The sequence below is a fragment of the Trypanosoma brucei genome (genome assembly GCF_000002445.2).
Source record: "Trypanosoma brucei brucei TREU927 chromosome 11 chr11_scaffold01 genomic scaffold, whole genome shotgun sequence".
In the NCBI taxonomy this organism is placed as follows: domain Eukaryota; phylum Euglenozoa; class Kinetoplastea; order Trypanosomatida; family Trypanosomatidae; genus Trypanosoma; species Trypanosoma brucei.
In genome coordinates this window covers 2,850,406-2,876,232 of record NT_165288.1, presented here as the reverse complement: position 1 = coordinate 2,876,232, position 25,827 = coordinate 2,850,406, and the positions used below count along the sequence as shown (strand labels likewise).

General features: G+C 46.8%; 7 protein-coding genes across 7 annotated transcripts, besides 24 other annotated features; all 7 read right to left on the bottom strand.

Moving 5' to 3' along the window:
* Positions 1-202: 202 nt before the first annotated feature.
* Positions 203-8,674, bottom strand: Tb11.01.2730 (hypothetical protein, conserved; the record flags this gene model as incomplete). The annotated part of the gene is made up of 1 exon (XM_824067.1): positions 203-8,674. One exon carries the CDS (start codon positions 8,672-8,674, stop codon positions 203-205), a length of 8,472 nt encoding a protein of 2,823 aa, XP_829160.1.
* Positions 8,675-9,164: 490 nt separating this feature from the next.
* Positions 9,165-10,154, bottom strand: Tb11.01.2720 (hypothetical protein, conserved; the record flags this gene model as incomplete). Its single annotated transcript, XM_824066.1, has 1 exon — positions 9,165-10,154. The coding sequence occupies one exon, from the start codon at positions 10,152-10,154 to the stop codon at positions 9,165-9,167; it is 990 nt and encodes a 329-aa protein (XP_829159.1).
* Positions 10,155-10,319: 165 nt separating this feature from the next.
* Positions 10,320-10,339: a microsatellite.
* A 1,068-nt stretch (positions 10,340-11,407) lies between these two features.
* Positions 11,408-11,449: a sequence feature (A-rich).
* Positions 11,450-11,836: 387 nt separating this feature from the next.
* Positions 11,837-11,858: a sequence feature (AT_rich).
* Positions 11,859-12,153: 295 nt separating this feature from the next.
* Positions 12,154-12,190: a microsatellite.
* Positions 12,190-12,225: a microsatellite.
* Positions 12,226-12,289: 64 nt separating this feature from the next.
* Positions 12,290-12,321: a microsatellite.
* Positions 12,322-12,342: a sequence feature (AT_rich).
* Positions 12,343-12,582: 240 nt separating this feature from the next.
* Positions 12,583-12,636: a sequence feature (T-rich).
* Positions 12,637-12,930: 294 nt separating this feature from the next.
* Positions 12,931-12,959: a sequence feature (AT_rich).
* An 86-nt stretch (positions 12,960-13,045) lies between these two features.
* Positions 13,046-13,082: a microsatellite.
* Positions 13,083-13,283: 201 nt separating this feature from the next.
* Positions 13,284-13,312: a microsatellite.
* Positions 13,313-13,381: 69 nt separating this feature from the next.
* Positions 13,382-13,480: a sequence feature (A-rich).
* A 94-nt stretch (positions 13,481-13,574) lies between these two features.
* Positions 13,575-13,603: a microsatellite.
* A 158-nt stretch (positions 13,604-13,761) lies between these two features.
* Positions 13,762-13,837: a sequence feature (A-rich).
* Positions 13,838-13,978: 141 nt separating this feature from the next.
* Positions 13,979-14,042: a microsatellite.
* A 221-nt stretch (positions 14,043-14,263) lies between these two features.
* Positions 14,264-14,417: a sequence feature (GA-rich).
* A 31-nt stretch (positions 14,418-14,448) lies between these two features.
* Positions 14,449-14,485: a microsatellite.
* A 77-nt stretch (positions 14,486-14,562) lies between these two features.
* Positions 14,563-14,630: a microsatellite.
* A 91-nt stretch (positions 14,631-14,721) lies between these two features.
* Positions 14,722-14,844: a sequence feature (T-rich).
* A 104-nt stretch (positions 14,845-14,948) lies between these two features.
* Positions 14,949-14,993: a microsatellite.
* Positions 14,994-15,444: 451 nt separating this feature from the next.
* Positions 15,445-15,466: a sequence feature (AT_rich).
* Positions 15,467-15,637: 171 nt separating this feature from the next.
* On the bottom strand, positions 15,638-16,738 carry Tb11.01.2700 (hypothetical protein, conserved; the record flags this gene model as incomplete). Its single annotated transcript, XM_824065.1, has 1 exon — positions 15,638-16,738. One exon carries the CDS (start codon positions 16,736-16,738, stop codon positions 15,638-15,640), a length of 1,101 nt encoding a protein of 366 aa, XP_829158.1.
* Positions 16,739-16,864: 126 nt separating this feature from the next.
* Positions 16,865-16,893: a microsatellite.
* A 267-nt stretch (positions 16,894-17,160) lies between these two features.
* On the bottom strand, positions 17,161-18,630 carry Tb11.01.2695 (delta tubulin; the record flags this gene model as incomplete). The annotated part of the gene is made up of 1 exon (XM_824064.1): positions 17,161-18,630. The coding sequence occupies one exon, from the start codon at positions 18,628-18,630 to the stop codon at positions 17,161-17,163; it is 1,470 nt and encodes a 489-aa protein (XP_829157.1).
* Positions 18,631-19,847: 1,217 nt separating this feature from the next.
* Positions 19,848-19,870: a sequence feature (AT_rich).
* A 101-nt stretch (positions 19,871-19,971) lies between these two features.
* Positions 19,972-20,014: a sequence feature (AT_rich).
* A 112-nt stretch (positions 20,015-20,126) lies between these two features.
* Tb11.01.2690 (hypothetical protein, conserved) lies at positions 20,127-21,080 on the bottom strand (the record flags this gene model as incomplete). The annotated part of the gene is made up of 1 exon (XM_824063.1): positions 20,127-21,080. The coding sequence occupies one exon, from the start codon at positions 21,078-21,080 to the stop codon at positions 20,127-20,129; it is 954 nt and encodes a 317-aa protein (XP_829156.1).
* A 792-nt stretch (positions 21,081-21,872) lies between these two features.
* Tb11.01.2680 (40S ribosomal protein SA, putative) lies at positions 21,873-22,706 on the bottom strand (the record flags this gene model as incomplete). The annotated part of the gene is made up of 1 exon (XM_824062.1): positions 21,873-22,706. The coding sequence occupies one exon, from the start codon at positions 22,704-22,706 to the stop codon at positions 21,873-21,875; it is 834 nt and encodes a 277-aa protein (XP_829155.1).
* Positions 22,707-22,942: 236 nt separating this feature from the next.
* Positions 22,943-25,489, bottom strand: Tb11.01.2670 (hypothetical protein, conserved; the record flags this gene model as incomplete). The annotated part of the gene is made up of 1 exon (XM_824061.1): positions 22,943-25,489. The coding sequence occupies one exon, from the start codon at positions 25,487-25,489 to the stop codon at positions 22,943-22,945; it is 2,547 nt and encodes an 848-aa protein (XP_829154.1).
* Between the last annotated feature and the right edge of the window lie 338 nt (positions 25,490-25,827).

The following is a 25,827-nucleotide window of genomic DNA, read 5'->3' as shown; positions in this document are numbered from 1 at the left end:
TGACAGCGTTATCTAAAGGCTGTTCGTGAGTATATATAGAGGGAGTAAAAAACGTTGATATAACTGTGCATTTAGATCAAAAAAAAGTCCTTATGGAAAGGACAGCGCTTTTCAAAAAAAATTTTTTTTTATGGCTATCTATTCATTTACTTTTCGGATGTTTATTTTTAATTTCCCTTCTCTACATAACTTTGTTTTTCTATTAGTCACTTTCGCTTTCGCTCCCGCTTCCTGTTTCTATCGAGTTTTCTCCCCCTGCCATTTCTGTTTCCGCGACATCGCCCATCAAACTGTCGTCACTGCTAAACTCTCCTTTCAGTCTTTCCAAGATGCTGTTCATATTATCGCTCCTCAAGTCGCGATCGGATGCTGTCGAGGGGGCGTACCACATGGAAGATGTTGGAACGTCGTTGCTGTTATTTGCTGAGGGGAATTGCCGCAGCAACGCATTTCTCCAGCCACGCAGCAGTCGATGCCAGTGGCCACTGGCAACGTATTTTTCATACAATCTGTAGTGCATATTCCACAAACAGTGTGATTTGTGCTCAGCTAAAATATTGCGAATGCGCTCCTCATAGTATCGAATGGCCGCTCGGTCCAGCTTAATTTCTTTTTCGAGGGTTGTGGCGTCGAATTGCAACCATGAAGGGATCTGCTCATACGCTGGAAGGCGCACCCTGAACGCAATGTTTCCGACAACTTCCCCTTCAGAATGTACACCACTGCCGGTATGGTCCCGGCCGTCCGGTACAACCGGCCCTCCATTCGCGTTCGGTGGAAGGTAAAGCAGCGGTACCGTCACGAGCTCCCCGGTGCTGTAGAGCAAAGGGGTGAAAAGCGCACGGAGAGAGATGACTGCGCAACCTACATATTCAGGTTCATGTAAAAGGGAGGGAGGCTGGGGCATTATAACACGCGGCCTTTGCTTCGACACAACAGGGGTGGCTTTACAAAATGGACCAAAACGCGGAATCTTGCCGTTCTGCGCTTCCGACGATTTCGCAGGGCAAGGCGGTGGAAGGGTGCGCTGACGTCGGACAGTGATGATGAGCTTGTGTGCTTTCCGTTCGCGAAAGGTGCGCACGTCTAGGCGAATGGTGCTGCTGTTCCCTTGTGGTGTGAAGTTTTTGGTTGTAGTACTACTTTCATCGCCACCGTATTTTGCTGTCACAACATATTCCGTCTCACCTTCTGGCCACACCTGCTGATCGTCTTCCTCGGTTTGCTCGAAAAACACACGATGAATGGAAAGGAGTTCTACAGATATAAACACTGTAGCTGCAACCGGTTCGGTAACGACCTCCCTTCTGATTTCGGAGTGGGCTGCCTCCCGATTTGAGACTTTTTCCATTATCATATGCATGATGGGCACCTTAGACGGTCTGTACCTCCGAATTAACGACACGACGTCGTCCTCCACAAAATCTTTAGCCCTTTTCACAGTATCATTGTAGACAAAAGCACTTGACTTCAGTTCAACACAGAGATTCCCGACACTCACACCCTCACTGTCAACCAAAGGGATCCAGTATACGCCCTCCTGCGATACCACCATACCTCGTAAGGAAAAATCACCCGTGCAAAGAGTCTTTGTTAGTAAAAATCGCGTTTGCTTCACCTTGAACCGTAACCTAACGTCATAGACATCATCAACGAGTACCCTTGCCCTACTTTTGCTGTCTTCTGGGTCGAATAAAATAGGATCATCGGTGGATAGCTTCTCAGTGCGTATCACTGGGGTATCATTGAGGTACACTTTCAAGTAACTGTTAGGATAAGGTGTCAGTTGGTTCAGGCTCATTAGCCGTATCGCCATGGGTAGTTTGAGAATGTCCGGCCCATAGGTTTTTCGTAGCTCTCGTAGGCAGTCCTTTTCACGGCTTGCGTAGCTACCAAGGAAGCACTCTGCCTTATGCAACTCTCTAGGTGCGTGGTGGTAAAGAATGCTCCGAATAGAAGGCCGACACATTTCTGCCTCGTAGTCGTTAGCGGCAACACCGTCAAAGTTAACCGCAAACAGTTCCAAGTACAGTGATCCTTGGAAGCGAGCACCACGAGTTCCCGCTTGGCGCACCAACGGAACAGTCATGTGGGTTCGCTGTTGTAACTTCAGTGATTTCATGGAAAGGACGGTTACTCCCAGATCATGATCCTCGGTGCCAGTGAGACCCTTCCCGATGACAGACACAAAAACCTCATCCCGCCGAGGGCAAACACCACTGAAAGTGAAGGTTTCATTGAAGTGCACTTCACCAGCACAGTCGGTACGGACCTCAAAAGTTTTATGGTACTGCAACCCAATGTGAACCACAGCGAATACCCTGCGGTATACCGTTTGTACATGTTGCAGCAACTCATCGCCGTCTTTTTCTCTCTTGTGAGTGCCAAGTGTATTGTCAACTATTGGGCTATCCCACGCAGCAGATGTGGGCCTCCAGTGCCTCAAGGAAACTCGAAGATCGTACCACTTCGCTGTCGGTCCAAACTTTTCCAGTAGACGGCCCGACTCCAGTGGGGAAGCGGCAATTACATCCAGCTTGTGAAGTGAGCTTCGGGCGTTCATCCATAATATGTGGTGTAGGTACGCCATGCGCTTGCTGTTCTCTTCATTTACTTCCACTCGAAGTGGTTTGGGGCTTTCAGTCAATTCAGATACGCTACCGCGCCTCGTACCTACAGTGATCGTACCACAAGGTACCGCTTCCTCCGTGCCGGCCCGCGAAACCAACACGCGAGTGCGCGTGCCATCTTGGGCAGTGGTAATAACCGTTTCACCAACCGCGGTGTCGCCGGTAAATACGATGAGACGAATGGGTTCGTTCACCCCTATTACCAGGTGAAACACCATGTTCAGCGGAGCTGCTTGTCCTTGAAGGTTTACGGGGGATGTTGTACACGATCCTCTGCTTGTTTCAACCAAAACGTGGCAAGGCACCGGACGCAGTAGTGGGACCCCGACTTCCGTTCTAAGTCCGCACACCTCAAACACAGTTAGCATTATTGTATCATCTTTCCTATACCGCCTAATAAACGCATCTATTTCCCCTGGTGTTTTACGGTAGCAGTTCCCTACTAACCACTCCAACAAGTGGAGGTTTGCATTCCCCGCGGATACAAGCACATCACGGACATAACGCCGCAGTTTCTCCTCTTCTTGTGTCCTTTCGGCTTCCCCCCACTGCAGTTGCTGCTGTTCGCATTGCTTTCCATTAATTGAGACGACACCATTGGGTCCTTCTTCTGTACCGCGACGGAAAGTAATGCAAACGTCACCACATTCGAAAGCATCGCTTGTGCCTACATTACATATCAGCGAAATCCAGCGGGTATACGAATCTAACACATGCAAATAGCGCAGCGAAACAACTGCTTCCCCCAGTCGCTTCATGCGATCATCTTCAGTTTTTACTATCGCTGTAACGTTGACCGTGTCATCTTCTGGTTCGTCCAGTAAAATTGTTTGATGGGGGAAGATGGGATTGAGGGTCAGAGGTACCAACCATGTTTGCGCCTCCGTAGAAGATGTGCTGATCTGAATAGACAGCATATGTTTTTTTTGCGTTGCCGCTGGCATGTTACGACACGCCCGGACGTTTACCTGAATTTTGTTGTTCACCTTCCGGCCGAACGTTCCGTCAGATAATTTAACGCGCTCTTCCCATACGTCATCTGTATCCACAGACCGCGATCCCATCGGCAATAACAATCCTTCATTCCCATCACTTACTGAACCCGAAGATCCTTGCCATCCTCCCTTCATGGGCCATATCAACTCTTCCTGCCGCCGTGGTTCCTGCCGAGCGGGGCGAAGCTCCAGCCGCTGTGACAATTTCAAGACGCTCATTCCTTCCCTCCTAACTTTCAATGCATCTGGCGTGGGCCACACACTCAAGCCACAGGTTACTTGCGGGATATTCTCCTTTACCTGAACTTCTTGTACGGGGCTATCTTTTTCTCCGAAAGCAGAAGTTTTCTCTATGCGTCCTTTACACCAACCCCCCGTAAGTCGTGTTAATTTCTCCTGTCCCTCCCGCACTGCTCGCGCCAAGCAATCCCCTTGCCCCCCAACTGGTTGCGGTTCCCCACTATTGCGTTTTGATTCTTCACCGATCACCTGTACTGGGGATGCTTCCTCTTCAAGATTGGTTGGGATGGATTGGAAACCTTTCTTTCTCTGTAATGGTTGCAACCCCAGTCTTTCATCATCTCTTCTCCTATGAACGGGCTCGCCTTCAGTGTGAATCGCCTGCATAAAATTCTTCATATGAACGTTCTTTTCTTTTCTGTCGATAGCCCCTTTTTCACTCTGCTGAATAGCTGGAGGTGCACTTACTTTTCCACGTTGCACCAGTTGAGCAGTTTGCACTTCCTGTTTCTGCTTGTCAGGCACTACCTCTTCCACACTGGTGTCCCATGTCAAAGCTGCCTTTCCTCCACTCTGCTGAATAGCTGGAGGTGCACTTACTTTTCCACGTTGCACCAGTTGAGCAGTTTGCACTTCCTGTTTCTGCTTGTCAGGCACTACCTCTTCCACACTGGTGTCCCATGTCAAAGCTGCCTTTCCTCCAATCTGCTGAATAGCTGGAGGTGCACTTACTTTTCCACATTGCACCAGTTGAGCAGTTTGCACTTCCTGTTTCTGCTTGTCAGGCACTACCTCTTCCACACTGGTGTCCCATGTCAAAGCTGCCTTTCCTCCACTCTGCTGAATAGCTGGAGGTGCACTTACTTTTCCACATTGCACCAGTTGAGCAGTTTGCACTTCCTGTTTCTGCTTGTCAGGCACTACCTCTTCCACACTGGTGTCCCATGTCAAAGCTGCCTTTCCTCCACTCTGCTGAATAGCTGGAGGTGCACTTACTTTTCCACATTGCACCAGTTGAGCAGTTTGCACTTCCTGTTTCTGCTTGTCAGGCACTACCTCTTCCACACTGGTGTCCCATGTCAAAGCTGCCTTTCCTCCACTCTGCTGAATAGCTGGAGGTGCACTTACTTTTCCACGTTGCACCAGTTGAGCAGTTTGCACTTCCTGTTTCTGCTTGTCAGGCACTACCTCTTCCACACTGGTGTCCCATGTCAAAGCTGCCTTTCCTCCACTCTGCTGAATAGCTGGAGGTGCACTTACTTTTCCACGTTGCACCAGTTGAGCAGTTTGCACTTCCTGTTTCTGCTTGTCAGGCACTACCTCTTCCACACTGGTGTCCCATGTCAAAGCTGCCTTTCCTCCACTCTGCTGAATAGCTGGAGGTGCACTTACTTTTCCACGTTGCACCAGTTGAGCAGTTTGCACTTCCTGTTTCTGCTTGTCAGGCACTACCTCTTCCACACTGGTGTCCCATGTCAAAGCTGCCTTTCCTCCAATCTGCTGAATAGCTGGAGGTGCACTTACTTTTCCACGTTGCACCAGTTGAGCAGTTTGCACTTCCTGTTTCTGCTTGTCAGGCACTACCTCTTCCACACTGGTGTCCCATGTCAAAGCTGCCTTTCCTCCAATCTGCTGAATAGCTGGAGGTGCACTTACTTTTCCACGCTGCACCAGTTGAGCAGTTTGCACTTCCTGTTTCTGCTTGTCAGGCACTACCTCTTCCACACTGGTGTCCCATGTCAAAGCTGCCTTTCCTCCAATCTGCTGAATAGCTGGAGGTGCACTTACTTTTCCACGCTGCACCAGTTGAGCAGTTTGCACTTCCTGTTTCTGCTTGTCAGGCACTACCTCTTCCACACTGGTGTCCCATGTCAAAGCTGCCTTTCCTCCAATCTGCTGAATAGCTGGAGGTGCACTTACTTTTCCACGTTGCACCAGTTGAGCAGTTTGCACTTCCTGTTTCTGCTTGTCAGGCACTACCTCTTCCACACTGGTGTCCCATGTCAAAGCTGCCTTTCCTCCACTCTGCTGAATAGCTGGAGGTGCACTTACTTTTCCACGTTGCACCAGTTGAGCAGTTTGCACTTCCTGTTTCTGCTTGTCAGGCACTACCTCTTCCACACTGGTGTCCCATGTCAAAGCTGCCTTTCCTCCACTCTGCTGAATAGCTGGAGGTGCACTTACTTTTCCACGTTGCACCAGTTGAGCAGTTTGCACTTCCTGTTTCTGCTTGTCAGGCACTACCTCTTCCACACTGGTGTCCCATGTCAAAGCTGCCTTTCCTCCAATCTGCTGAATAGCTGGAGGTGCACTTACTTTTCCACATTGCACCAGTTGAGCAGTTTGCACTTCCTGTTTCTGCTTGTCAGGCACTACCTCTTCCACACTGGTGTCCCATGTCAAAGCTGCCTTTCCTCCAATCTGCTGAATAGCTGGAGGTGCACTTACTTTTCCACGCTGCACCAGTTGAGCAGTTTGCACTTCCTGTTTCTGCTTGTCAGGCACTACCTCTTCCACACTGGTGTCCCATGTCAAAGCTGCCTTTCCTCCAATCTGCTGAATAGCTGGAGGTGCACTTACTTTTCCACGCTGCACCAGTTGAGCAGTTTGCACTTCCTGTTTCTGCTTGTCAGGCACTACCTCTTCCACACTGGTGTCCCATGTCAAAGCTGCCTTTCCTCCACTCTGCTGAATAGCTGGAGGTGCACTTACTTTTCCACGCTGCACCAGTTGAGCAGTTTGCACTTCCTGTTTCTGCTGATCGGGTGTTGGCGCGTGTGCTTGCCAAACTGAAGGGGATATTTGCTGTTGCTCGGTGAATGGTGAGGGTTGCAGTGCAGCAGCTGCTGGAACAAGTTTGTTGTCGAGCTCACTTTGTTTGTGCTCTATACAATAATGGGGTGCAAAGTGCAAGAGAAACTGGTGAAGCTTCTCCAATGAAGAAGAGTTCATCATGGTGTCCACATGCGCAGTCGCGTGGCTGGTGTAGCCTTCCATCCCATCGACTAAATCGAGCTGTCTACGTACATTATTCGTGCTGCTTGTTCTTTCAAGGGAGGCGTCTTCAAGCGTTTCCACCTCTGTAAATCCTGCTAACGTACCGCTCTCGAAGAAATCATTAACATCCCGAGTTGTGTGAGGAGGTAAAGAACAGGTAGGAGGTTTGCTCTTCGCTTCATCGCACAAATTTCGTATTCCAGTAAGGCGGAAAAAATGCTGACGAATAGTCACAAGCTGCTTATCCGCGAATGAAGCAGTGTTGTTGTCCACGCAGACGACATGGTAGACCCGCAGCGCCTCACTGCCTTCATTGCCATCCCCAGCTCCCGTGGGTTGTCGCTTCACTGATGGGATGGCGACGTATCCCATTGCATACACTACCTGTCGGTCGCACGCGCCAGCAGCAGGAATTTCAGTGCTTTGAATACCATTCTGCACGTAAACAACATTTATGTTGTCTGTCAGCTGGTATAAACGCCATCGGTGTGCCTCGTCGGGTTGCAAGAGTGCGTTAGATGTTAGAATGCAGGCATCCTGCTTGGGAGCAGAATGAGACAGTTGCTTGAAATGTATGTGAACGGTATCCTCACCCTTTTGTGAGTGGAGGAGCTCTACTTTCTCTACACTCGGGTCGTACCTGTGCAACTGCATCGGGTCGCTCACTAATCGGCGGAAAATATCCAGAGAACATGCGATAGTTGTCGCGAAACGGTAAGCCTTTAGAAAAGCCGGTGCAGGAAAGCAACATCGTGCTTCGCATTCCTCCACCGTGCATCCTTCATGTTGAAGGACCAAACGCCACGCGGCTGAAGCATGCAGGGCAAACAATGTTTGAAATACACGGCCTGGAGCAGAGGATGGGTTGTCCCCTTGTAACACTACATCTGATGGCTCCTCAACGAGAGGATTGGGCTCGCGTGTGTTTTCGGCCCCAACGGAGTGTGCATTTGGCGTTTCTTGTGGCCGCTGATTCTCCCAGATGACAGGTTCCGTGAGAGGGCCACCTGTGTTAAGCCACTCAAGCATTTGGCATAAGTTCCGCACACAGACCATTTTTGTTATGCACCGGTCAACCATCTTTGGAGTACGATCTCCTGGTGCGTGAACGAACACCACTCGAACGAGTGGCCCTGGTATTTCATAGGCGATAAAGGCAGATAAGTGAAAGCGCATACGCACGTACGGCGGCGAAGGAGGTGTCTTGGGGTGCTCAGCACTCTTCATAGCGTAAACGAATATCGTTGACGAGGGTTGTGGCACGTGGCCCCGGCGTTTATCGTCACGAAGGCTTGCCACAAACTTGCACAAGGGATTGTTTTCGGTGGTGTTCTCCGGCACTTTGTACGCCGCCGTTATATGCACGGCAACCACATCACATGGAGGATCGCCTGCGTATGCGGTGTGAAACAACTTTGTCTTGTTATCTCTTTCAATGATATCGCAAAACATGACGTTGTCCTCGCAGTATCGCACGCTTCGTGGCGCTGTGATGAACGTGGCAAAGGTCCTAAGGCTACAAGGTACCGTCGTCGTCACTTTTACCATATTTTGGGTAGCTGAGTTCGGGTTGTGTCCATCGGCTGCATTTCCTCCACCAGGAGTTGGATAGGGGTTTGGGGCGACGTATACATTGCATAGCGCCTTTGTATAACCGGTGGCAAGTTTCCAGAAATCAGCATATGAACCCAACAATAGCGCCTCCTGCAAGATCGCATCGCAGCCACCGGGAGCCATCTTGTGCAATGGTTTTCCCTTCCTTCCCTCCCCTTCCTCCCCTTTAATATTTTCTTTTTTGAACTGTGCACTCATTTTGTCGTTATTATCTATACCCGAATTCTACTGCCTGTGTCTATACCGAACAAACAGGGCACACCGCCCTGCCTGGACAAGCACAGTTAGTCAAAGGAAGCTGGAACAGAGAGGAAATCCAAAGTGCTGCAGCCTAAATAGAGCTCCCCCGCTGGCCCCTCGGTTGTCGTCGCTCTTGCTACACCCGGGAACACACTATTTTTTTCTTTGAACGTCCGTAACGGGCGCAGAAAATGCGAAGTTTAAGGGATCCAAGAATAAGTAGGGGAAAGTGATAAGAGTACTCAGAAAACTGGGCAAACTTGTACAAGTACGCGTTGGAAGGAACAACATAAAACCTAACATGCAACAATTATGGAGTAAGACGAGAGGGGTTAGGGATAGCCCTGAATTGTGTTGTTAAGGCCGTTCCTGCTGCTTGCCCTGGACGCTGGTTTAAAAGCATCGAAATAAAGAGAGAAATGCCACTGTGACACCGACTACTTTTGTGTCACGTCTTTTTGTAATTCCCAGTGAATCGCGCGTAATTTGAATACGACCTTCCCACCTTCGACGCCACTACGCCCCAGGAGGGAAGTTGCTGCTGCCGCCTTTCCTCTTGCATTAGTCGGGCGTGGAGGCCCTTCTCCTCGAGACTCATATCCGCGAAGTGAGCAGGAACCTCACCATCGAGAGCGGTTGGTTCCCACTCCTTCTTCCGGTGACCTTCCCGCCCGCGGCTGTTCCCGCCGGTAGTTGTCCCAAACAGCCGCTCTGTCATGTTAAAGCCACCAGAGTTCGCCCCCGTCCCCGAAGCTCGCTCCTTCAGCCCTTGACGCTTCTCATGCCGCATGACATATTGCACCCGCTGTTTGAACTGCGCGTTCTGCAGGCGCCGCTCCACAAATGTTGGGGCCTTCCCTAGTGTACGAGCCACTTGGCGTATCGTCGCGCCGCCGCGTATCATACGGTAGATCGTTACGTCCTCCTCGAACGAAAAAAATTTACTGTGGCTGAACGGGTGATTTGCGGGGTTGCGGAGCTCCTCCTCGCTCACGGACCCGGCTCCCATCATTGTCATAGCACGCCACTCGAGCGTCGACTTCATGTCCCACCTGTCACCGTCCGCAAAATCATCCGGCACCCTTCGCCGTCGTCGTCCAGCCTTAGGGGAGAACCGACCACCATTTGCATTTTCTACAGTGTCGCCTGGTTTTGTTTCCTTGTCTTCATCCGCCGTACCTGACGTACTGGCGGCCTTTGGGTTTAAAGCGCCGCTGCTCTGAAGCATCTCATACGCTGTGTTGATAATCTTCATCTTCTGATCATCACCACTGCTGATATCTGGGTGATGGAGCCGCGCAAGTCTCAGATACTGTGCTCTTACTGCCTCGCTACTGATATTCGCGCTGTTGGTGTCCAATCCTAGTACACGGAGAGCAGCTGCGATATCCTTTGGCGTTGCCAGTGCTGCACGGAGGGTTTGGTTGAAACGAAACATTCGGCTATGATATGTACTACGGTACCCTCTGCTTCAGTAGCCGCCCCGCTAAAGAGTGAGGATGAGGCAAGGCAACCCAACAGAAGTAAAAGGAATGAGGTAAAGGTAACATCTAAACGGTGCACAAATGCACATGCGTACGGGTATTGATACACACACACACACATATATATATATATATATATGCCTGGAAGGCAAACAACAGATGGTGAGGAGATTGACACTGCGGTTGGCGAGTGCGTTTCTTCTGTATGCGGGCCCACCGACGGCAACAACAGAGGCAACTGCTGTAGAAGTATAGGTGGTGAGTCAAGTAATAGAGGGTTTATAAATAGTAAAGCACAAGCAAAGATAACAGGAAAAAATGAAAAAGAAAACAGCAGAGGGAGAGGATGAAAATACCTCCCCCGCCGCTCACCCGGGGCTTCAACTGTAAAATAGCGTCACACGCATTTCCTATACATACTTGAAGCCACGTGTATGTGCTGCGCTTGTGGGTTTGTGGCGGTGTGCGAAAGTGTTATTGACCGGCTGAAGCTGCCCTTTTCTTTTTCTTTTTCGCTTTTCTCCCTCTATCTCTCCTTCTCTCTGCATTCTTTTACTCAATATCTCTTCCTCTTTCGAGGAAAATTTTCTTCTTCCACATATTGCAAATTCATTCCTACTGTGGGGAAGGGGTTCTACATTCTCTCGCGCCCGGGTGTTTTCGATACAAAACTGCCATATTTGCGGCGTGATTTGGCGGTGGTGTCTTCCAAAAGCAAAAAAAAAAGAGAGAGAAAGTGACCGTGACAAAAACAGGTGATGAAACAAACGAAAGGGAGCAGAACGTCACCACATCATCACCAACAACAAACAAACACAAAACAAAAGAAAGGAAAGAATGAGGTCTACACAGATCCGCGTGACAACGCCTCCATTCTGCTTTCTCATTCACTCATTCTTACTCGCCTCCTTTCACCGTTGTTCCTTATGTGCAGCCGATGCTAATTCAGTTTCATTATGGCGCGTATCTGCGTTAGGAACCGGAAAAAAAGAGAAGGAGAGAACGCCGACAGAATTATGAAGAAGAAATTAAACGAAAAAAGAAAAGGGAGAAGGATACCTCTCAAAACGTCTTTTCATTCATTTCTTCCAAATGATCAGACCAAAGCCCTCTCTATACACCTTCATGTAAATAAATATGAATATATTCGTTTGTGTTTATTTATATACATATGAGTGTTTTCCCTTCCCCGTAGACCTCTATTCCTTTTCCTTTTCTTTTCTTTTCCTTCTTCTTCTCCCTTTTCTTTATTTCTTCATTCCCCTACACCTTGCCGCCAACATTCTATCATTGGCAGGGTTAGGGCATTAGGATGCGGGAAGTGCCAGGAACATTACAGGTTTTTTAAAAGAAAAAAAAATAACAAATACACTTTAAATCAACAGCGTCCGGTATCGAACATTACACGCATATACGAATGCACACATATCAGAGTGCAGTAATGAAACAAAAACCAGAAAAAAAAAAGCGTCGTAGAACTAAACTAAACTAAAAATACAACAATGACGACAAAGCCTGGTGGTTGCGAGAGCAAATGAGAGAGAAAGAAAGAGAATGCGCAACAGACATTACAGCGGCGCCTCTCATACCGAACAAAACGGGAAACCTACCCCACCGACTGTTATTGTCAACAAAGATATTATTTATTTATATATATAGGAAAATAAAAGGAAACCACACACGCAAATTTAAAAAAAAAAGAAGGTGTGTGTGAGTGTGTGGGAGGGGGAGGGGGGGGGGAGAGAGAAAGGGTGAACTCCAAAGAGCAGCGTGTTAAACTCAAAGGATGAAAGGAGTGCTGGAGTGGGTCATATAAACGAATCAATATAAATAAGAGTAAATACATGAATGAGTATATGAACACCTTGGCATGTGTTACGCGTAGATTGTAAGAAAAGGATATAAAAAAAGAAAAAAGAAACGAATTGGGTGAGACATGCGTTTATTACGCAAACACACACACACACACACACACACGCACGCACGCACATATATATATATATATATATTTATATTTATATATATCCTCACTGTTCCTTTTTCTTTTTCTTTTTCCCTTCCTCTCCCCACCCACTCACTTATACTTGCACTTCCTTTCCTTCCTTCCTTTCTTCCTTTCTTTTTTTTATTATTATTTATTATCCATTCAACCTCCCTTCAATTGTGTTTACGGCTGCCATGCGCGTCTCGTTGGATCCCCTTTCCCCCTTTCCCCTATCACATCCACTTCCTTATTTCGTTTTGTTTTGTTTTTTCATCTTAGCAACGGATTAATGCAAAATCTAGTTCAATTCAGTACGGACAAAATCGAGCAAAAAAAAAGGCGAAGGGATTTAAAAGGAATAAATGAAAACTGGAAGACGCGTCCAGGTGAGCTGCTCTAAAAGAAAACAAAACAAAACAAAAAAAATGGAATAAAGATAAAACCAAGCAAAAAGAACCGAAGGGATAAGGAAAAAAAAAAAGGAAACCGGCTGGTGATGAAAATGGTGGATGTGAGCTGTTGACGAGAGTACACACGGACGAGCACAATGTGTAGAATAAAACAGGAAGAGGAGGAACAGTAAATGAATTAATAAATAATATAACACATATGCACAAAAGAGAAAAGGGGTGGAGGGGGGAAAAAAAAGAGGAGTTAATATTTCCTCACGCTTCGTGTTTTGGTGACATGACAAAAAAACAGAAATGATAAGTTTTTTTGTGATCTCCGTTTCCCCCCTTTTGTGCTAATTTATTTATTTTTTTCATTTTTTTTTCCTTTCCCAAAACCTTCACTCGTGGGTTCCGATTACATTTCTGTCCGTTACGTGTTTTCCTCACGCCTTCATTTTCTTTTTCCTTTTTCATTCATTCATCCATTCATTCATCCATTAGTTCATCGTGTTGTTGTTGATTTTAGTAATAAACAATAGTAATTGTCGTCATCATCACAAATTATTATTATTTCCACATTTTCCCCCCTCTTTCTTTCCCTTTTTCCGCGTGTATGTGTGTGCATGTGTGTGTGATTGATTGATTAACTCATTCTTTTTTTGTTTGTTTCCTTTCTCTTCCGTTATTACACGAAAGCAAATAAAAAAAATTAATTAATTAATTAATTAGTTAGTTATTGAAAAAAAAAACAAATTCTTTTTCGTTTCATTTCTCAGTTTCCACCTCCTTTCACTGGCATCCCCCATTTTTTGTTTTTTTTGTCTTTGCTCAATTGTAAGTTTCTTTCTTTTTTTTTCTTTTTTGTATTTGTTTACTATTTAATCATTATTCTTTTTTTTTTGTTACCGCACAGAAAAAAAAGGGACTGAGTGGAGGGGACAGGAAACGCATAAGTGTGAAACCGGAAAAACAACAACAACAAACAACAACACAACAATCACACACACACACACACACACATAACACAGCAAATAAAGAAAGAAAGGAAGAACACAAGTGGGCGAAAAGAAAATGTACCTAAAGACATATATAAATATAAACACATGTATATTACCTTTTTTTTTTCTTTGTCCTTTTCTACTTTCTACATTTCCAACAATAAATGGGCATCAGTTTCTCCCACCCTTCTTTTCTTTTCTTTTTCTTTTTTTCCTGGCCCACTTTTCTTCTTCTTCTTCACTTTATTGTGATTTTTTTTTTTGCTTGCAGATGCGAATAATTAAATATACATCAATACATATATAATTTTTGTAAATTTGTGCAGTGCAGTATTGTAAATAAAAGAAAATGTTTTGGGAATTTATTCATTTTGTTCTTCCCCCCGATCCCACCTCTATTTAATTATATAATTATATATATATATATATATATATATATATATATATATACAATATTTATTTATTTATTTTTACCACAAAATTAATATTTTCTTTTTCCTCTTTATTATCTACTTCCTTTCTTTTCATTTTTCTCTCCGTTCTTGTGTGGAGCTGTGCGGGAATAAATTAATATAACACAGCACCTCTACGAAGGCATGTGCTGATCGCTACGCCTTACTTCTCTCTTTTTCATTTATCCATTTATATATCATGTGACCCACTCAATGGAGTAAATAATTTCGTGAACGTCATTTTTTCTTTTTCTTTCCTTTTCACTTTTCACTTCTTTGTTTTTTTATTTTTTGCTTCATTCCGTGGTTCATTAATTGCTCACCTTATTTTGTTATTCCTTTTTCTTTCGTTGTTCCTCCCTCTTTACCTCTTTTTTTTTTCCCTCCCCTCCCCTCTCTATTATATATTGAGAGCAAACAGCAAAAAAAAAAAAGAAAAGAAAAGAAAACAAAACAAAACAAGCTGAAGCACTCTTCTACTACCATTCTTTCACATCCCTTTCATTGCTACCTTTTCCTGAACCGGAAACAACATCAATAATAATTATGACAATAATAATAATAATATTAATAATAACATTGGGAATATAATAATAACAACAATTATTATTATTATTATAACTCCTTTCCTCGAATCCTCACCATTTTCACTTTAATGATTCATCTCATCTCGTCCTGCAGTGGATGTGGGCGCCACCAAAGCACAACTGAAATGAGAAACAAGTGAATGAATCCAAAAAGATAAAACAAAAACAAAACACACAGACAAGGAAAACAAAAGGAAAATAATAATACAAGAGGAGAAAAAAAAATGAAGAGGCGCCACCGCTGCCCTAAACGAACTCTAAAGAAAAAAAAAAGAAAGTCTGGTCGCGGAGCGTACGTGGGCCCCATTTGGTGAAGTCAGAAAGTTAAGATGGGAAAACAAACAAACAACAGAAAAAAAAAAGACAAACAAACAAACAAAGCACACCAACGACATCAAAATCGAGGAAGAATAAAAGTGTGGTATTATTACTTTCTTACCTTCGCCCCACGTTACCTTTTTCTTCATTCCTTTCGACGCTACACAGTTAAATATGCATACATACGCATTTAGACGCACGAGCACACACGCATCGTGCGAGCATCTTATTCGTGTTCCTTACCGTTGTTCACTGAAAAAAAAAAGAAACGTCTCTAATTCCCGTTTCTAGAGGCCGGCGCGCACCTAAATCCTACCTTCGCGGCTATTCCTGCAATTCAATCCGTACACTTTTGTGCATGTAAGCAACACATATTTATATAAATATACATGTATAAACGTAGCTGTGTGCTCTTTTTCACACGTATCTCCTGCTTGCCAACATTCGCGTGAGCCCCCTCCCCCCTTAAAGAAAGGTATGTGATGCCTTTCCGCTTAGCTCTTTCTGCCGCCCTTTTATATATATATATATATATGCAGATGCAGAAACCCACTTCTTTACAGTAATGAGAGCGGAAATTATCGGACAGCCATCACTGCGAAGAAGGGAGGAAGAGACACCAACACCAACACCAACACCAACAGCAACAGTGAAACAACCTACACCTAACAAAGAGAAAAATATGTGGATGCAACGATTGCCGCTTCTACTCATACCTCACTGCAGGATAAGTAAACACAACCTCCGCTCCTTCGCGCGCGGCAAGTTCATCAGCTAGGCGATCCACTTGCTCCATGTTGCCCCATACCTGCACCAGGAACGTTACGGCTGTCAGATCCAACAGCCACTCAGCATCGATAAATGTGATGGGTGCTCCCATTTCCTCAGCCAGTTCGCGCGCAGACCTGAGTGAAGCGAGATCATGCGTGCGTAACTCCAACTTTGTGTGGCGGTCGAATTCACGAGCATGGCGCACCAGACGGGGGTATTGCATGAGATCCTCTTCGGTAGGCATAAGGCCCGCTTGCTCTGCTGCTCGCAGTGTTGTGAAGGTCGGTGGGATCGTCGTTGTGATGCAACTTACGAGTCCAACATGGAGACTGCCGTTATGTGGATACTCTACCACAACGATCTCACCAACGGAAGTACGGAACGGCGCCACAAACCATGCGCTACCGAAGCGAAAGTCGACAGAGGCGTAACGAACCACTGAGGCGGCTGCAGCAATAACAGTTGATGACGCCATGGCAAGGGCGACTGTAGAAGTAGGTTGAGGGACTGGTGTCACCACAAACGGTCCGCTGGATTCCACCGTTCCGTTATCGGATATGCCACCTTCACCTTCTGTAGAAGTCATCTGATCAACAGAACTTAACGTGTCAAAGTTTGTTAAAGAGTATTGTTCCTGCTTTTGGTGCTCGTCAGCGTAGGTGGCAGCCGTGAAGAAGTTCAGGGCGGCGTTATTCTTGCGCTCCTCGCTCCCTTGATCAAGCAGGGGCGTGCCATATGGGTCATGGTGGAAGCCACGAGGCTCATTCTTGGTGCAGGTGGTTGACATGATATGTGGAGTTTCTAGGTGATATGTGTAAATATAATTTTTTTTTCCCCCCCCGTAGGCACCCTTCTTTACCTCACTTTTTCCCCTATTTCTCACGCAAACGTTGCAAGCTTGTCTGCTTCTCACTTCCTTTTTAAACTTTTTTCCTAATCTGCTCAAACCTATTTCGTTTACTCTACCTTCTCGTTCTTTGGTGATTGAAACTTGGATATGTAAATTATTCCTTTGCTGCTTATCGTAAACGCACATATGTAAAAGGAAGAGGGCACAGAGCGAAGAGAAGTGAAGAAAAAGGGGGAAAATGACGGATGCGGATAAAACGAGGGGAGGGTATTTAACCTCCTTCTCACCTTGCTGCACCCTAAAAAACTCCAAATATATATATATATATATATATATCTATACGCATGCGTGTATATCCCCCTTTACTTGCTCCTTTGATTACTGACAAGCGATTTGTCCCGTAGCCCATAGACGACACACCTCGCCTCTTTTAGGTCTATTATCACTTTGTGGGAGTTCTATGGTCACTTTTCCCTTCTACAATCCATTTGGTCACTAGCTACATCCTGTGCCATGACAACACGACACCCACCTGGACGAAAGCACATCACATTACACTGCATCATACAATCCACTTCTGCGTGCACGCTCTTCACGTACAGATGTGCTCAAGCCGCCCCGTATGCGGCAGCAGTGTCCCACATACGCACAACGGCGTCCCGCAGCTCCTCTTCACCTACTCCGTATCGACTAAAATGGTGAACGTACGCACTGACGCGAAGTAAATCTTCAGCCCTCTCGAGTGCGGAAGCTAGTCGAAGTCCGATGTTATGTGTAGGACCAAAAACTGAAACATGGGCTCTCCGTCCGAGAAGCCGCTCCTCATGCAGAAGGAGTGCAGAGGGCGGTACATACAACTCCCGTCCGTCAGGGGTCGGCGTACTTCTCGAGAGCACTTCCCGCAGATGCGCGAGACCTTCACTGCATGCAGCTGGCCCACGCAAACTCCATAGGAGGGGCCGCTGCTCGATGAATGCGGTAGAAAGGTTGTTGCTAGTGTTATTGTCACCAGACGGTGCCGGTACGAATAACTCACTGGTTCGACGAGATGCTTCACACAACAGCGGGTACCACGACGTTGCCTCTGGCGCAACGACACGGTTGTCAGGTGGAGTCACGGGAAGGGCTAAACCAGAGAAGAACTTCAGTGCTGGGTCTAGTGCAACCGCTTCCACGACGTCTGTGAGGCCTCCGCATCTAAGCGACGCCATAGCACCCGTACTGGAAGTTGTTCTAGAAGCCGGAAACGTTGACTGTGGGTGAGGTTTTTTCTCGGGTGCAGTTGAGGGAACCGGGTACAATTTCTTCGGAAGATGGAGGTCGAGGAGGAGGCGGCCAATTTCGTGATTTATAGTATCGAAGCTCACTTCGCTTGTTCGGCCGTTGACAGCCTTCTGCAAAGGTCTCGCGCTGACGTCAAAGTCATCATTATGCGCCACGAAAACAGCATCCGCACTCTCGCGTAGGGCACTCATAGCCAACACGCAGTTGTACCATTGCGTTACGACCTCACCGGTGGCAAACGGCCACACCGCCGTGTGGAGGAGAAGCGCTCGTGGGAACTCCACCCGGATGGCGTCGGACACCAAACATCCCACCCCCGAGCCGGTTCCACCTGCAACACTGTGCACGATATGAAAGGAATGAGCTGCCCCACGCGCCTCACTCTGCCGGCGTAAGGATTCCACGATCTCATCGCATCTACTTCTTCCTTGCTCATAGTATCCAAACGCCCAGTTGTTCCCGCTTCCCTCGTCCCGGGTGACGCACTGCTCCGCTCGTACCTGGAATGCGCCTCCGTCGTTAACGCCTGTCACGACGGATTCGACCACTTTTGGTTCCATATCAATCATGACGGAGCGCGGTAGTGGTGGTTCGTCATGATGACCGGAGTTGCCGTTACTTACGCCTCCTCGTCTGATTCCCTTTTGTGTTGGTGCCGGACGGAAATGATCAGCCGAAATTTGGGATGCATAATCTTCATCACTGCAGCGGCGTGCCTCATCTGTTAGTGCGGTCAAAAAGTGTGCGCCAAGTTGGTTGCCACACTGCCCCACCAGGACATGCACACATGCCATAAGTGTTGGGAAAGGTTGGGTGACGAAGAGGCGTCAAGTACAAGTAGAATTTCAATTTCCACCCCCGACACTCTCAACTCTCCTCCCCCTATTTCTCCAGCTCGTTTCACTTGTTCACAGCAAAACCTCGCGTTGGTTTGCGGCACCACAGCGAGTGGTGAGTTGCTGCGTCCCAGCGCAGGGACCAGGGGAAATCTAACAACCGCAAGGTCCCGCTTCTTCTCTTTGGACCTCGCAGCTCCTTCGGGTGGCGGAGCAAGCAGACCTGGTTGAACAGCCCTTGGGAAAAAGTTTATATGCACGTATGAAGAGAACACGGGTAATAATTTAAAATGATCGTGACAAGAGGAGAAAAAAGAGAATGTAGCAACAAGGCGCATTCATGGGGATCATATATGTTTCTGGACATCCTCTTGTCAAGCGGCTCGCGGATATATGAAGCCAACGTATTTTACTTGATGCTTTGCGCATGCACAGCGTGATGTACCAACAAACTCCGCTCTGTGTTCCCTTCGCCTCACCTTTCATCCATACCTGTTCAATGCTTTGTATAGACACTCTCTGTTTCCTTTCTTCTCTTCACTAACAACGGTAGGCAGTGACGAGATCAAAGTAAACAAAATATAAACAAATTTTCAAAAAAAAATCACACGTCCCCGCATGTATCAGTGACAGTGGATATATTGAGCCACACATGGGAACGTGTCTACGTTTACAAACTATAATGCCTGTTGCTGATTTGAATTGCCAAGGCAATTGCTTTTTTCTTTCAATTAAATGTAGTCGATCCCACATTAGTTTTTGCCCCTCCTCCCCCTCCCCCTCCCACTTTTCGACCTTCAATACCCACTAATGCACCATATTATTTCATTATTATTTAATCTATGTTAAATGAGCAGATACAACCCTGTGTAATACACATATGTAAGCTCACACAAGGTTCATACCGCATGAAAGACGTTTCTAAGTAAATAACAAACAAATAATATCACCAGGTAAAGTGAGTAACACAGCTAGGCACAATGTGGGGAAGGCCGATTTAACCTCTCAAAGAGGAGCTCCAATCAAAACAATAAAGTCTTTTTATTTATTAAGTAAAAGTGAAAAAGATAAACGGAAGTGAAAGAAAGGGAAATTCCCCTGCTTCAAGTTTTCACTAGAAACAACGACAGAGGGAAATAAAAAAAAAAGGTGGGATTAGTGTGGTAAATTAGAGGAAATATTTAATTTTTTTTAAAAAGGCAAGGCGCGGGCGAGACCCACCAAATCACCCTCCGTTCAATGGTGTGTGGTAAGAAAAAAAACGCCACCCTGCAAAAACGATCCCCCTTGGTGATTACGTTTTAATATATTTATTAATTCGTTTAAAAACAAAAATAAAATAGAAAACAGAACAACACACAAAGACGTTTCTTCATATGTTTTTATGCCTGTATAAACACTGGGTCCATTGTATTTCTTTACCTGCTCTCATCTTTTTGTTTTCCCCCTTTCCCTCAGTCTTTCCGGTGACTGGACCCTCTTAATCGTGGAGGCGCAACCCGACGTGTGGTTGATTTTCCCGTGTGAACCTGTGACATAAAAACATCCGTGAGTTCATTGCTCAATTTGCCGTTGGTGGGATGTACGGCGCCCGCCACTTCAACTGCAGCCTCCACAGTCTGGTGCCTCATCACTATTCCAAGTAAACATAATTCCAACAGAAGGCAAAAGAGGGTGTTCCTTTGATGCTGTAAAATAATTATTTTCATGCGCATATCGTACGAGAGGTAAATATGAAGCAACCAAATCCGCGTCCGCTCCATGAAAGGCAACTTTCCCGCGCAGTGGCACCAGCAGAACGATCGCTGGCGGTCGTTGCTGAAACTAATGCTGCACGCACTGCTTTCATATGTGTGCCTCCTCAATTTGTTCGTGGAAAGCTCCGAAGTGTCACTTTCGACATCGACTATAGAAGAGCAATCTTCCCACTTCTGCAATTCCCGCTGTTCACTTTCTCTTGCTTCCCTTTCATTCAGTATAAACTCTACGAGTTCATCGTGCCGAGTGTTAACGATGCCCACGGCATCCGGATCCGTAGTGGCGTAAAACTTTTTCATTTCGTGAACAAGCGCAGAGACCATGCTCCACTTTTCAATGAGACTATTTTCAAGAAAATGATTACACTCCACACTCCTCGTTTTGCCATCACATGGTTGCACTGCAGGCATACGCGGCTTGTCTAACCGTCGCAAAGTTTGCCAGATCGGGGACTCATCGCCTTTTCCATCGACATCGAAATGGCTCAGAAGCTTCTGACAGCTGGAACACTCCGCGTGTCTCTCCAACATGTTACACATCTCTCCGGCAACATAATCAGGCGTCGGAAGACGACTAGAATCAAAATAAAGAAGAAAGGTCAGGAGTACCACAAGTGCTCCACGACACAAAGTTCCAAAGAAAAGCCACATTCTTTTTTTTTTTGGGGGGGGCTACTCCAAATACTCCGATCTCCTTTTGACGACGTGCAGTGTGGGCCGTTGTTACAATAGCCCTCGGCTATTACACGACCCGAGGGTGGGGAGGGGGTGCTTAGCTTCCCGTGCCCTCAACAAAATCGGTGAAGCTCACTGCTTCAGTTACCGCGCTAACACTCGAAAAAAAAAATAGTTTTAAACTACACTTCAGTTCACCAAATAAATCTGTATCAACAACTAACAACAGCTGTCCCCTGAGCACTAAAAATGAGCTTTGACAATACGTGATTGATACAAGTACCGATGAGTTTCAATTACACAGTGGTGCACGCACAATTCCTTGCCTACTTTTAGCCTTTCCTGCGCGACCGCTTGACAGTTACTTTTGAGTGGCCTCTAGGCAGGGTCCAGTGCTCACTCACCACCCGTTGGCGCTGCCCTGGGTTTGTCGCTGCAATAGATGGTACGGAAATGAAGGAAGTTAAGAGAAAAGAAGAAGGAAATATAACATCAGATACAAAATATCACACAGAAACAGGTATTGTAGAGGAGATGCAATATTGTCAAACGACGCTTAGGGCAATAATGAGGTGTTGGTTGTATAGTGTCATGAGGCAGTCATTGTTCAGCGGCAGAGCACCTTCGAATGCGCAGCGCCTCATTCCTCCCTAAAGTTAGCGATGCCGCACGCGGTCACCGAAAAGAAAAAAAATTAAAAATTATACGGAGGTAACAACCAAGACATATATGTTAAACAACTGTGCTTGTCCCAAGGCAACAATTCGCTTACTGCTCCCATGTGTTGTCGCGCTCCACCCATCCATAACCCTCGTCAGCTTCTTCATGGACCTCAGCTGCGGCGGTGGCCTCCTCTTGCTTCAATGCCTCTTCAGGGTCACGGTAGAAGAAGAGGTCCACTTTCACTTCCCATGGGACACTACGTGGGATGGTGCCACGGAGCCTCAGCACCTCCCGGGCTAACAGCCAATACATCATGCTGATAGAATGGCGTCCACGGTTATTGCACGGGATGGCAATGTCAACAAACTCCAGTGGTGCGTCCGTGTCGCAGAAAGCAATGACGGGGATGTTGACAAGGCTCGCTTCACGTAGGGCCTGGTGGTCTGTGCGGGGATCCGTGACAACCAGAACGCGTGGCTGCATGAACTTCTTCTGGATCTGGTTGGTGAATGTACCGGGAATAAACCGGCCACCGAGGAACGATGTCCCAACGAGTTGGGAAAACTTGAAGATGGCGCGCTGCCCGAATAGGCGTGTGGAACAGACGGTGACATCCTGTGGGTTCTCCACCGCAGCGATCACACGGGCGGCAAGGATCAGCTTCTCCCACGTCATGTGGATATCAATGATATTTGTGCCGTCGCTTGTGCGCCCGTGGATGTACTTCTTCATGGCGCTGCTGCTGTTCTTCGTGCCGAGGTGGCAGTGCATGGCGAGCAACTTCTGCACGTCGCTCTCCTTCATTCGGAGGACCTTAGCGCCGGACGAGACGGAGGTCATATTGCGTGTGTGGGAGTTGCGTAATGCTTTGGAACTAAGAGAGGGAGAGAAGGGTGAAAGCACAAGGAAAATAAGGTCACGACGGGATGTTTCTGTCATTGTAGTCAGCTTCGCCTCTGTAATGTTCAGTACTTGTGCGTAAAACCGCTCACAATCTGCGGCGAGACAACAAACAAAGGGTAGTGTGAGGTGAGGTGAAATAAGGGAATAAGGTATATTCTACATGTGTGGCAATGTTGACAACGAAGTCTAAGTGTGTTCAGCTGTTCACCTTCCGGTAGTTGACGAGTGTGGTTAACAAATGCCTGACAGTCGGCGTCGCTCCGTACCGATGCTCACGACTTAATGCTCCTCGAAGCCTCCATCGCTTTCGTTAGTTCATCGTTACTCATTCGCATCTCGTAGTACTTGCGTCTTGTATCATTGACCTCCCGCCTAAGTCGCTCGGCTTCATATTTTAACTCAGCGAAGTGCGTTCCTGTCATATTGAGTTCTGATGCCTTCTGCTTCATTACGGAGCAAGTACGGTGTAGCTCCTTTTGGCACATGTTAAGCCTCTGTACCACTTCAGGCCCCGGCTGCCGCGCGAGTATGTTCGTCAACTCCGTTAGGAGGCGCTGCTTTTCCTGCAGTTCCATATCCTTTTCAACACATTCCTCCGATTTTGTGATAAGCCGACGTTGAAGACGGAATATCTTGCGGTTGAGCTCTTCCGCCGTTGGATTCCGGCCATCCACCTTTTCCCACCTAAGTGAGCTCTTTGGGTTCTCGGCCTCCTCGGTGAGGGCTTGCACCTTCGCGCGCTGCACTGTGAGATCGTACACCAGTTGCTTGATATCTTCTTGCAACTGTTTCGTGTCCTGTGCTCGCCTATCTGCTATTTTGGCCTGCCGCTTGAGGTCCTCAGTCTTCAAACGCAGAAGGCGCATATCTTCCTGGCGCGCGCGGCATGCGGCATACCCACGGCTAAGTACTTCTTGTTGCATACGAATTTTCTCGTAAAGCAAGGCAAGCTCGTCATTACGACGGATTAGTTGAGTACCAAGCATGTCACGCTCGTTACTAACTGACAAGAACATTTGACGCTGCTCGCTAAGTTGTTTATCACATTCATTAACAACTTTGACAAGTTGTTTAATGTTTTGTGCGACATTCTCGCAATTACGAATCGTGTCGTCGAGGGCTATGGTACGCTCATTGACAACGCGGCGTACTTTGGCAAGTTTTTCCTTTGCTATCTTCTGCGCAGATGTTTCATCCTGAAATTTCTTCTCTTTCATTGCCAGTTCTTCCTTCAATTGTCTAATTTGGTGGTCCATCATTCGGAAGCCCTGTTTCAGTTCCATCACTTCGTCCTGTGACTCGATCAATTTCTTTGTGTAGAGGTTACGTTCAGCCCTCGCCTGCTCATAAAGTCCCTGTTGCTTCTTTAGTCGCTGCTCACTCTCTTCTATCGCCTTTTGTGTCTCATTGCAAGTTATAGTGGCAACCTTCAGATCTTCCTTCACGAGTGCATGCTGCTCGACGGCCTGCAGCACCTCCGCTGTATATTTCTCCCTCTCACTTTCTAGTTTTGCTATTGTTTTGCTAAGGCGGACGCTTATTTCCCGCTCACGTTCAATAGCGGCTTCTACATCTTTTTGACTTTCCACTTCGTTTGCTATAATGCCTTCGATGGTTTGCAACTTCTTTCGTTCGTGTTCACCATACTTCTTGAGGGTATCCTGTTCCTTCTGCAAAACCTCGTAGGCATTATTCATGGCATGCCTCTCTTTCTTTACCGTATTAATGCGCTTTTGAATGTTGCTCTGCTGGCGAGTCAGGTTTTCATACTCCTGTCTTACGTCGTCGTTCTGCTGTATGAGGCGACGCAGCTTCTTGTAATCGCCATCACACACTGCGCGCGTTCGCTCTTCCTCTGAAAGAAGGTCGTGTGCCATTTTCTCAGCTTCTGCAATCTCCTTACACACGGCGCGATGTCGCTCGTTGAGGGCCTCTGTGGTATCAACAGCGTCATCGTAAGATTGCTGCGTGTGGTACAGTTGTTTCTCTGCCGTCTCGATTTTTTGCTCCAGCAGCTGGCGCTTTTCGTTATCCTCTTGTACCTGCGCGCGGAGTTTAGTTACCGTCTCTGTCAGGTTGATACGCAGTTGTTCGTGAGTCTTCAGCTCTTTTGCCCTTTGTTGCGCTAAATGCAGCTGCTCTTTCACCTGAAAGTCGGCACGCTCCCGAGCTTTTATTTCTTTGTCGTACTCCTGTTGTATCAAGGTCTCCCTGTCCGTAACACGCTTAAACTCTTCTTGATTGTTCATAATTTCGACCTCAAGTTCCTTCGATTTCGTGTTCAGCTCCTTTATTTCCTTCGTCAGGTTGTCCATCTGCTTCACCAACTCACCATACTCCATTTCCATCCTTTTTTTCTCCAACTTCAGTCCCTCTAGGGTTGCAGACTGCGAAGAGGTGAGCTCAGCACCGTTGGCCATAATTTCCTGCAGTGATGCCACTTCTTCCTTTAAATTTTTCATTGTTTCCTTCGCGTGGGCATCTTTTTCATTTGCAGAATCGACCATCCGCCACGCCTTTTCAATTTCCTTCTTCAGTGCATCTATTGTAGTGTGGTCTGACTGAGACAACTTCAGTGCGGCCTGCACCTTCGCCGCATTACTCATCAGCTCCTGCGTGAGCTGCTGGCACCGTTTCACAAGCCGCTTTTCGGAGTCGTGACTCTTGCGAAGCGCACGATATAAGACGTCATATTCCATTCGGAAACGATCGAAGCTTTCATGCTCAGCGAGGGCTGCCATTGCCTCCTCAAAATCCTTCTGGAGGTTCTCCACGGCCTCATCACTCACGGTAAATTCGTCATTCTTTCCGTTTTCCATCTTTCCAACTCCTTGTGCAGCAGTGGACCTGCGTACGGTAGTAGTTTATCCCACCCTCTAGGGCACGCGTGTTTACTTAAAAAATACAACAGAAGGCGTATGAAGGTGCATTGAAGGAAAGAAGAAAGGAAAGTGAACACTAACAAAGCCCACTCGCAGCGCAACAAGACCACAAAGGTAATACACAGAGAAGTTAGGTTGAAATAGTACACATTATGAGTACTCGGCTCCAAAAGAATTACCACACGGTGGCGAGTCTACGTAAATTCGGGACATACACAAAAGGTACCAGGTGTCCCAAATAGTGCGGATATAAATACGCCAAGCTACAGCACCGA